The sequence below is a fragment of the Lissotriton helveticus genome, chromosome 2_1 (genome assembly GCF_964261635.1).
Source record: "Lissotriton helveticus chromosome 2_1, aLisHel1.1, whole genome shotgun sequence".
NCBI classification, from domain to species: Eukaryota; Metazoa; Chordata; class Amphibia; order Caudata; family Salamandridae; genus Lissotriton; species Lissotriton helveticus.
Window position 1 is genome coordinate 1186201560 of NC_136059.1, and position 12371 is coordinate 1186213930.

The window sequence follows — 12371 nt, forward strand, 5'->3', positions numbered from 1 at the left end:
CTATTTCAATTTCAACAGAGACTTCTACTACGAAGTGAAGAGAGTAGCTATGGGGTGTCCCTTCGCCCCAGAGCTCGCGGTACTCTTCATGGTAAAATATGAAGAGAAGTACATTTATAATAACAACCCATTTTCCCAATTCATTGGGAATTGGGTACGTTTTATAGATGAAATCAACATGGTGTGGACAGGCAATGAAGATAACTTATGCAAGTTTCATGAGTGGTTGAATAACAGGACCGCAGATATCAAATTTAGTATGAATCACTCAAAAATCAAAATGGCATTTTTGGATGTGGAAGTATATGCAGCAGAAGGAGGCTTAGTTACAACTTTATGTAAAAAAATCGACAGATAGGAACAAAGCCTTGCATTTCTCGAGTAACAACCCAAGGAACTTGAAAGAAAATTTACCCTATGGACAATTTCTAAAGATAAGACGTAACTGTTTTTATGAGAATAAATACATACTCCATGCAACAAATCTACTAGAGAACTTGAAAGACTGTGGTTACCCGAAAAAATTGTTGAAGAGGGCAATGAAAAGAGCGTGGTGGACTCCACAGGAAGCTCTACTGGAAAAAAGAAAAGGCCTCTAATGGATAGAATTGTATGTGTTTCAACAGTCTGTCCTAATTCCAACCTTCTTAAGAAAGTTATCCATCAAAATTGGCATTTAATCAAAAATCTGGATCAATCTTTAAAGTCAACACCCCTCTTTGCGTTTAAGAAAGATAGACGTATTGCCAAACAAGTGGTCAGAGCAGCAGTACCACAAATAAAACAGAACTCGCTAAGGGAATATTTAGTTCTCCCCCCCGTCTCTGGCCATCATAAATGTGGAACATGTATATGTTGTGAAACCACCGAAGAGGGTTCATTGTCTACCAGCCGCGGCCCGTGGATTGAGTTACGGTGGGGCAGGGAGGTGGGGAGGGGGAGGGGCAGGGTGGAGGATGCTAAAAACCGGCATATGGATAATTGCAGGTAAGTACACAATTTAATTAGTAAAACGAATTTCGTAGCGCGCACTGCATCGCAAAATGCGATGCTGTGCGCGCTACAAATTATAATTCACATAGACAATCGGTCATTTTAAGCAACATCAAAATGTTGGGGGCAAACTACATTTCCCATAACGCTATACGCTCATCTGGAAACACAGCGTACTACAAAGAACAAACTTCCGGCTCTGTAATGGATTCACACCACAGCGGTAAGAAGCAACGAAGGATAGCTCTCAGCACCCAAAACCCGTGTTTTGGCGTCGTAAGATATCCCACGAGAACTCTTGTCCTTATATACCTCGGGAGTTTCCTGCGTCTGATGTTTTTCAGTTGCTGAGCGTCCATACAGGTCAAACTTAGTTTGAGCCTTGTCGTTTCAGATAAAAAGATTAGGGCACCAGAGCGGTTCAATCAAGTCCCCCCCTCTAAATTTCAAGTAAGTTCAACCCGGTATTTTCATTTACATTCAGCACCATATAGCCTCAAAACCGGGGTGTGTGACTTATGTTGGTTTTCTCCTACTTTTTCATGAAAGTGTTCCTAAAACTGATGGAACAAATAGAAAAATACTTTCTAGGAGAGTGTTAAACCACCATATTGAAAGTAAGATGAACTCTAGTTTTGAGGTTATAGTCATTTTACTCAGTTACATATAGAGTGTTACTTATGGACAATTTTTGTTGGTTTTCAGACTCATGTCAACAGCAAAGTGCTAGATCGGCTGATCTAGCTTTTAATTTAGGTAAGCTTATGGTGCCTAGAGAGGCACAGAGAAAAGAGAGAGGCTGTTGTTTGTAGTATGACCACAAGCATTTTTGTTTCTTCTCTTTTTTTGCAGCTTGTTGGTCCTGAGGAGAACCCCGGTATTCGAGAGGGTTCGAAACACATAGACCTGAATTTTGGCCAAAATAATTTTTGATTTGTTGTTTATTTTGTTTGATTATATTTATATATTATTCGAGTCGTCTTTCTTTGGCCTGTGATGAAAAGTACTTAGCCTGTGATTACCCAATGATTGTTCTTGGTGTGTAGTTGCATTGGTTGTTTTGCTTCCGGATTGTTTGGTGACTGAATGATTTATCTGATAATGACGAATGTATGATGAATGAATGGAGATAAGTGTGATGTAAGTGATTTTATGAATGGTAGAAAAATGTGTATTTGAATTGGTTGTTAAGATATGTGTGGTTTTGAAAAAGGTTTTATTGTTCAAAGAAAACTTTTTGTGATCATGATATCCATTGAAATGTGATGTGGATAAATAAACTTTGATTAATTCAGATGAAAAAAGAGGTCCTGTGACCATGTTGTTTGATTTCAATGTGCTGTTTTTGAAAATATTTTGTGAATAGGTATCAGTATTGGCATTTCTGTTGTGTTTTGTTTAATTGAGGCTCAGCCTTACTGATTGGAGCCCAAACCCTGGTTTGGTATTTGAGTTTTAGAAAGTGGGCATTTTCTTGTTTAACCATCCTGTGCCTCTGCCTGCCTGTGGAATTAAAGTCTGGTTTAGAGTGACAGTGGTCTGTTTGTGCATTCACTCTTGACAGTCACACAAAGGGAGTTGAGGTGAGCCTTGCATATCCTCATGGCCCATCACCAGGATGATGGGCCTTTGTGAACTAGAGGGAGGAGTTGTCCCATATGCCTGAATAGGGCTGTGCCTTGCCTTTCCCAATGGTGTCTCCACCCCTTGGAGTGGGGAAACATTCTTTACAACGAAACTTTTTCCACGCAGTACCTTTACAACGCAGGAATTACAACGCAAGTCGTTACAACGACTTGCGCTGGAGGGCGCTGTAGGATAGGGAATAGTTTAATTTACTATCCAAAACCTTCCCTACTATCCACGGGAACTGGAGTTGGAATAGTAAATTAAACTATTTACTATCCAGCGCCCCCCAATGCAAGTCGTTGTACCCGTTTTTCTGATGCAGCACCACTGTGCTGGGACAAATTTCCACACACCTCTGACGTGCGGCCAAGTAAATCGAGCCAGTGCCTGCACGTGGCCAGAGAAAGTGGCGCAGCCTGAATTCAGCGCACCAAGTCTCCAAAGTCTGAGACCCTCACACTGACTCCAACACAGGCCCTGCTGTTTGGCTGAAAGAATTGACACATCGTGGGACTGCGGTTGAAGAAATCGATGCAGTGCATGGTTGCCGCCACTGCATCAACCTTCAGCGCGTCTGGATTTCCATGCATCGCACCTATGCTCCATGTTTACCAAGACATCACCCGCAGACCAGAATCGTCTTGGATTTTGATGCATTGCTTCCCCTTACTGTCGGATTCAATGCAGCACTTCTCCTGCGTACAGCAGAACTGACCCATCGCCTCCTCAGAGACTCAGAAACCGACACATCAATGTGTTTTCCGACACTTCCTTCCAATGTGGCTGTTTTTCCTTTTGCGTTTTGACGCATCTAAGGTACTTTTGTAAAATCACAGTATCCATAGAGTTCTAGGGACAGAATTACTTGAAACTTTTAGAAAGTCATATTTTGATTTCTGTATGTTGAATATTTGTTGTTTTGGTCTTGTTTGGTTTAGATAAAGATACTTTATTTTTCTAAACTGGTGTGTTGTCCATCTGTAGTGTTTTCACTGTGTTACTGTGTGTGTTATGTGCAAATACTTGATTTTGTATGGGGGTGGGGGTGCCCACCTTTAACAAATTGTTCTGCTTTGCCTAACACAGACTTTATCTAAATAATCTAATGGTGCTTCACCGCTGCACACGCTGTCATCGCGTGCTGACAATAACTATTTATGCTAACAGGTACATAGGCCTGAGTGCGGTGAGCACTGTCCACTTTGAACAAAAAAATTCTAAACTGATTTACACATAATCTAAACAACGCTTAGCATGATATATACTTTTCTTTGCTGTTTATTTAGCTGTGCAGAAGGTAATTGTATCACATTACATAGGGTACCTTTTGTACCAAGCGTACATTCCTATACATAGGTTTCTCTTCAACAACATACAATCCAATGTAAATTTTAAACATGAACATAAAACATGAATGCAGAAAAAACAATTTGTTATGCTTTGCATTGAAAGTTTCTTGTGCTATTCATTCTGTGCCCAATGAATTTTGGGACTGCAGGGTCCTTTCCGCAGGGGCATGTCTGTAACCCAACAAAACTACCATTGGTAAAACGTTTACAAATTTTAACATGGAGATATGTTTACAACCAACAACCTGCCAATGTGTTGTCAAATGAAAAGACTCGTGATAGTACATTTGTCAGTGACATGTTAAAGGAAAACAACTCCAAAATGAATACTAACTGCCAAACGTTGTAGTAGATAGTGTATGTGTATAAAGTCTTGCAAGATACCAGTCTCCTGAAACGTCCTGTAACTATCAATGAATAAACATAATTGAATAATGAAATACCCAAAGTGTCCCTTAAAGTCAATGTTAACACTATGTTGAAACATACCTCATGACCTTATAATGAAGACAATGCGGGATGATTCTGCTAATACGTAAGAAAAGACAATATGCAGTTAGAAAAAGTCTGCTATCAAAAATCAAGTAGGAACAAAGATGAAACCAAACTACATTGTCCGAAGATCACATAGAACTGAAAATTGTGTATAAAAGCTCACCTCCGGAATAAGAGGATATACGGAAATAACAAACTGTGCTGAATGTTGTAAGGAAATCTGCAATGAACATAAACTGCAGTAAATACACAGTATCAAAGTTCCCACGTGCCGCCAAAACCGCCCTACGTGTACTCCCCAGTCGCCACAAATACGACGATTATGAGAGGCTTACCGGTAAAGAGACGATGCAAGCTTCCTGAACCTGTTGCCGCCAATGTACACCGAATGCAGGATATAAGGCCAAGAGTCATCCCCCGCCTGGCTCAGGTGTACGCAACAGCCCTTGACTTGGGGGTACTTCCCTGTTCCATGCGGGAGTCAGTGATCGTCACCTTCCCCAAGCCCCACAGGGACCCCCGTTACATATGTTCGTATCGCCCCATCACTCTCCTATCAGCGGACTGTAAGGTCCTCGGGAAGATATTGGCCGACAGATACGCTCAAGTCGTCTGTCCATTGATCCACCCCGACCAATGTGGATTCGTTCCTGGGAGAAGCACCTCACAGAACATCCGCCGGGTCTTCCATGTCCAGGACCAGGTGCGGGATAGATTCCCTCGCGCCGCTTGCTTCATTATGGACCTAGAGAAGGAATTCGACACCCTAGCCTGGCCGTACCTGTTTTCGGTCCTACGCCGTCTCAACGTTGGCCCGACGCTCACAGCATATACGCGCCTTCTGTATACCGATCTGAAGACGCGAGTCCGGATTGGGAAACACATTTCCCCTGCATTTGATGTCCGTCGGGGCACCAGGCAGGGGTGCCCCCTCTCACCTCTCCTTTTCGCCCTAGCGGTCGAACCGCTGGCGATTAGACTGCGTCGGGAGGGACTACACTGGGGCATCCCGCTTGCAGACGTCACACACTGCGTCTCAATGTACGCGGATGACCTCCTCATCTATGTCCAGGACATTGAACTGGATCTCACCCCCATTGGAGTGGCGCTCGCTGAATTCGCAGAAGCATCGGGTCTTCCAGTGAATTGGGACAAATCTACGATCTACCCCTTCCACCCGGAATTGCCACCCCGAGTCGTTACACTGGGGACCCATAGCCTCGCTTGGTCCGTGGAGGGCCCCCGGTACCTCGGTGTCCGTCTGTACCACTCTCCGGCTGACATCTTCGATGGTAATCATCGCAGAACACTGGCCAGCCTCCGACCGGCCGTCGCCTTCTGGGCTAAGCTCCCGCTCGCCCCAATAGGGCGGATAGCCCTGGCTAAAATGATAATGTTACCCCGGCTCCTCTATCATTTTACCAACCTACCGGTTGTGCCCCCTGGATCCTTTTTCAGGGACCTCAACTCACTCTTAGGCACCCTTATTTGGGGCCAGGGTCGACACAGAGTGGCCTTGAAAACCTTCCAACTCCCTACAACACAAGGTGGGTTGGGAGCCCCCTCCTTTGAATCCTACTTCCTGGCGGCACAGCTCCAATGGCTATCGTACTGGACGGCAGACAGATATACCCAGGAGACTGGCACCCAGACCGGTCGAATTACGACCCCGGAGCTGCTCCGTCTCCTCCTCCCGGGCACCCAGCCTCGCCGTACATACCCCCTCCAGGTCACGATGGCGCGCCGGTGTATGATGCGGATCCACCGCATTTCCCCCGGGAGGACTCCATACTCCCCGGCACTACCGCTGGTCGGCTGCCCCAGGCGGGAACTCTACTTCTCGGCTCCTATGGTAACAGAATGGACGCACCGCGACGTCACGGACATGGAGTCACTGTTTGAGGAGGGTCAACTGAAACCGTTTGACCGCCTAGTCGCGGAGTTCGAACTCCCCCCAGGTCAATTCCTCAGATATCGACAGCTGCTCGAGGGCTTCCGCCCTTACCATAACCTTCAAGCGGGCGAACCGGACACGCATCCAGTTATTCACGCTATTCTGCGCATGGGCGTGGGACGCCACTTGGTCACCTGGCTCTACAAAGCGATCAGGGAACTCTCGTACACCACCTTGTTGGCCCTACGCGACACCTGGGAGGAGGACATCGGGCGCGCGTTACACGACTCGGAATGGACCAAGGCGCTTGAGGCCCCGAAACGAGTCTCCAGAAACGCCCGCTTCAAAAACATCCAATATTACATACTACACAGGGCTTACCTCACACCAGCGCATCTACAACGGTTTTTCCCCGCCACACAATTCCTGTGCCCCAGATGTCAATCCCCCGATGCAGACTTTCGCCACATGTTTTGGGACTGCCCTGGCCTCCAGCCTCTATGGCGGACGGTGCACGACACGCTGACAGACCTCACAGGCCTCACGACTCTAACCTCCTGGGAATCCAGCACGCTAGGCGTTTTTCACATATCTAAGCGGGCCCCCACACACAAACGCGTTGTGTCCTTGGCGCTGCTCCTGGCGAACAGATGTATAGCTATGCACTGGCGTGCTCCGGAAGGTCCCCCCATAGCGGCGTGGACAGGGGCAGTTTGTAAATGGGCGGCGGCCGAAGAGGACGCCATCCGAGAGGAGGAGGCCAGGGGAGCACGTAAACACCCCATCTCTATGGACTGGGCCTTGCTCCTACATGGCTTCCGGCAGGTCACACGCGCTGCTGTCCCACCCACGCCCACCCCCCCGCCTGAGCACACCCGTAATCAATGGCTGTTACCGACCCCCTCTATATCTGTGCCGGACCCGGTGTACCGCGCCTCCCATCAACTCAGCCCCCCCATGCAGACCACTCCGCCACCCCCATGCTCGGACCGGTTCCACCCCCTGACCGCTCTACCTCACTGTGCATGAATATTGCGGACCCCCCGCTACCTGCTGCCCGACATCTTTTCCTCCTGCTATGCTCTTGCTACCGCCTACATGCTCCCCCCACAGTTTTGTCCCCCCAGTTTTCTGGCACCATCACCCTGCGAATTGCTCGGACCCCGACCCGACGTCCCCCCCAGTGGGGACCCAAATATCTCTTGTCCCTCTCCGTCCCCCGTACGGTGTTTAGTTTCTGTGTCCTAGCCTAAATATTTGTTTGAAGGATCTGTGATATTCAGTAGATGAAATGCCATATTGACCAGTTTATTGCAGAAAAGTTGCGTGAATTGCTGACCGCGGCTGAATGTTGACGCCACGCCAGCAGGTGATTCTTCTTGTTTTATCATGCTTGCTGATGCAACAATAGAAACATGTTTTAAAAAAAAAAAATACGGCCAAGAGTCATGAGTGAACACTAAAAATGTTGACACAAAGAACGGACTACGATAAGATGACGCGTCCATATCCTCAAACATGCGGCTGCAATATTTAAATATAATAACAGTCCAGATAATGTATAAATGACAGCCAATGTGTCCTGACAAATATAATGAAAGCAAATGATTACTATAAAGAAGAAAAAGAACTGTGGTATCAGGCTATACACTTGTATGAGTGAAACTGCCGATAATCCTGGGAAAAGGCTATAACTAGCTGAAACTGCATATGTCTACAATGGATGGCCTCCATATTGATGCTATCATAAGAATAGTGACAATGATAATATTCAACACTATCCTAATATGCATTAAACGTAGTATTAAAAATAATACTCTGCAATGTGGATGGAATGAATCATCACTTGAATAATGAGATCGCCACCGCAACAGGCTACCAAATAAAAAATAGTAAATCACTGTCACAAAACCAAATAAAGAAAGAAAGAAGATAAATTAAAGGAAGAAAGAAATGGATGCCACATTGACCATAACCCATAGGGAATGGAGGCTGGGTGAATAATAGTGCTGCCCCCATTACCATAAACAGAAGGAAAAGTGAGGAAAAAATGCTGCTGTGATTGTCCTGATGACAAAAGTAAACATGCTTATATGTGGTCAAGGGTTATAAATATCAAAGGAAACAGCTCATGTCTACTTTGACATTCAATCCCTTTGGTAGCAATGTTCCTAGACAGTTTATCCAAAAGGTCTCACGTTGCAATAATCTCTTGTTATTATCAACTCCATGGGTAATTTTAACTGCTTCAATAAACTGAAATCTTAGCTGCGAGATTGAATGGTTGGCATCCTGCCAATGTACTGCTACGCTGGAGGTTTTACTTTTGGTGCATATTACGCTCTTGTGATCAGTCAACCTTAGTTTGATTTTCCGTTGAGGCTTGCCCACATAAGCGTGGCCACATGGGCATTTGATGCAGTAAATGGCTTTAGTTGTGTTGCAATCTGATGTATGCCTCAATTTGATGTTTTTTCCAGAAATGGGATGTGTCAATATATCCCCAATAATCACATTATTACAATGGATACAATTCAGGCATTTATATGTGCCCTTATGTTGTATGGAATCCAGACGTGTTTAGGTGTGGTTAATAGTTCGCGTAAATTTTTCACTCTCATGTACGCATGTACTGGCTTGGTTTTAAATAAACCATTGAAATCAGGTTCATTTTCAATGAGTTCCCGTCTTGTATTAATAATACCTTTAATGGATCTCGAACATGTGGAACACTTAGATACAAATACAAATACAAATGTGTCTTTCTTGGCATTACTGGATTTAGTAAATAGTTCCATCCTGTCTTTTTTCACCACCCTGGTAATGCATTCTTCTAAGATTTCTTCTACATATTCTCTCTCGACATATTTCTGTCTATATTCTAATATCTTAGATCTCTTCACTTTCAGGTCTGAACATATCTTTTTGATCCTAGTAGCTGAGAAAATGGTAAATTGTATATTAAGCTCTTAGGATGTAAATTGATAAAGTGCAATGCATTATTCCAGTTGGTGGGTTTTGTGTATACTTGTTTATCATTGATGTTGTATGTGAATTGAATCCTTGGGTCCTGGTATTTTGCAATTGTACCTGTGCCTCCAGTACATCATGGGTCCTGGTCCAAATAAGAAATATGATATACCTGCAATATTGAGCTATGCCTGTCTGCCAGTTGGTATCTCTCAATATATATTGTTCCTCAAATTGCACCATGAAAATATTGGCATATGCAGGTGCTCCACAAAAACAAATGGATGTTCCAGTGAGTTGAGCATAAAACTCTCCTTGCCACGTGAAGTAGCTGTGGTTTAAGCAAAATTTTTGAATTTCTAAAAGGAATACTTTGTCTGCGTTGATGTCTTTTTTGTCTCAATAATGCCCATTCAATTGCCTCCAAACCTGCTGCATGGAGAATAGATGTGTACAAAGCAGTCACATCTATTGTGCAAAGTAAGCACCGGTCTTATATCAATCTTTGTATTTGTTGGAGTTTCTGTAAAATGTCAGTGGTATCCCTGGTGTATGTACGCCAACTTGGACAAACTGTTGTACGCTGTAATCAAGGGATCTCCCCTAGCATAAAAAGTTATGTTTTTCTTGCTTTCATGTTTTATGTTCATGTTTGAAATTGGATTGTATGTTGTTGAAGAGTAACCTTTGTATAGGAATTTACGCTTGGTACAAAAAGTACCCTATGTAATATGATACAATTACATTATGCACACAGAAATAAACAGTAAAGAAAAGTATATATCATGTTAAGCGTTGTTTAGATTATATATAATTCAGTTTACAACTTTTTTGTACAAAGTGGACAGTGCTCACCGCACTCAGGTCTGTGTACCTGTTAGGATAAATATGTACAAATACTTTACACATTGCCTATGAGATAGCCCTGACTGCTCATGCCAAGCTACCAAGTGGTTGAGCAGGGGTTAGCTTTGGTGTGTAACTCCCTTATCCCGACTAAAAGAAAGGATCCCTACTTGGAGAGGGTACATACCACTGCCAACTAGAGACCCCTATTTCTAACACTTATTACAGGCCCAATTAACCAACTTAAGTTTGTTTCTTTGATATGGAAAAGGCTTAAGCTGTCATGATCTGTCTTTGTTGCTTTTAGGCAAAATTGTTTAAATGGTTGTATATTATTACTTACATGGACTAGTTGCTACAAGGACATTGATTTACCTGACCACGGACCTCCCAATTATATAAGATCCCCCAAAATATCCTTTCTCTACAATGCACTTTATTTAAATGATTTTATGAAATGGTATACATATATTTAATATTTCGAATCTCTTCAGTCTCATATGTACTATGTTCTTTTTATTTATTGAAACAAAGTATCTAACTGCTAAACTCACTTGCCACTTTTATTTGAAAAGCACTTTGAAATTCTTTAGTTTTTATTACGAATGTGCTAGGTGGCATGCTTTTATTATCCGAAATGAAGAATAATTTAAGAGAGAGAAATTGCGTTTCCTCAAAGTGGAAGCTGGTCCTTAGGTAGGTTCAGGCTTTTCCTGTGAGCATCATTTCAAATCTAAGGTGTTCCTTAAAGTCATAGCTTGCTGAATATGATAAAAATTGCTGCACTGCCCAAAATCAAAGTGAAAGAGCAGGAATGCACTGTATTTAAGCAATACAGTGCAGTCCTATCTCTTCTCCTGATACTGGCGCTGTTTTGGCAGCCTAGCGCCAACGTAAGCACAATTGCACAATGATGCAATGATGACTTTGTTGCATGAAGGGTTGTTTCTGTGCAGGAAGGGCCACCCTCCTGCACAAAAACAATCCTAAGAGGCGTTTTCTTCTTTCTTAGTATGCTGCCGAATGCAGCACACATGTAAAGAGGAAAAAACAAGGAGAAATAAATATATTTCTCCTCCTTATACTTCACTTCAGGAGGCGAAGGAATTTGATGCTTCCTCAGGTTTACATCACTTTTTAAATCTGGGGCAGCGTCAAATTCCATGGGTGTTGCGTGGGAAAACCAACCGCAACGCTCATGGAACGCCTCCCGGCCGCAGAGTAAGGCAAAGCAGAGATCTACACTGCGTTGCCTAACTAATGATTTATGAGGTCACTCAAAGCCACAGAGGGTGGCTTTTGCATGGCTTCATAAATCAGCCCTGCATCACGCATGCACCACTTTTCGTTGTGCAAACATGACGCAGAGCTATCACAAATAAGCCTCTCTGTATCTAGTGACATCACAGTTAGATTATTACATATACATTAACTCTAGAAATTATTTCTAATGCCCTTATACTTACATTGTTATTCACTCTAATAGTAATGAACTATGAGCACACGCTGCTCTTTCCATACAATGTATTGAATAGTAACTTACCACTTTCCACCACGCAACAGTTTGAATCCTTCATTGATCTTCTCAAATGGTAAAGTGTGAGTAACCAGTTCATCCAGATTTAACTTCCTTGCCATGTAGTCTGTTACCATCTGTGGGACGCTGTCTTTACCCTTGAAGCCTAAACATCAAGAAACATTGACAAAGTGAAATTGTGGTTAAAGTGGCTTGTTGTTGGAGCATTGCCGTCTACGCTGAATGGAACCAGTAGTTCTAAAATTCTTCTTTTGATGCCTAAGAGGCCTGTTTACAAGCACTACAAGGGTGGTGCTAATTTGAACTAAGATTCTGTTTCCCCCTACATTGCATATTACAAACGTGCGTTAATTTGCAGCATTTCTTTTTGGCAGTAGAATATTTTGCATCTGCTGATTTCAAAGGACTGTTCCTGGCACAACATAGATTGAAAACTGTTTTAAGCCTTGAAAGATAGTGTGAAGACTATCTTAAACCCGAGAAAGCCTTGATAAATAGGTCTGACGTTTCTGCAAGCTGTCTTAAGCCAGGAAAGAACATATCTCTTGTAAGAGGATATGAACCAAAACAACAAACACGTGCAAACTAGCAAACATTTATAGTTTGCTAGTTCTAAAGAGCTGCTCCATACAAATTATCAGCACCTGGGTTTAAGTAA

At 43.4% G+C, this 12371-nt stretch overlaps 1 protein-coding gene across 1 annotated transcript in view; it reads right to left on the bottom strand.

The window, feature by feature from the left end:
* The window catches only part of LOC144818538 (alcohol dehydrogenase 1-like), a 346247-nt gene that overhangs the window by 37928 nt on the left and 295948 nt on the right, over positions 1-12371 (bottom strand). The window contains exon 8 of the mRNA XM_078676058.1: positions 11720-11858. Within this exon, the coding sequence (XP_078532184.1) occupies positions 11720-11858 (139 nt within the window). The remainder of the gene's footprint in view (positions 1-11719; positions 11859-12371) is intronic.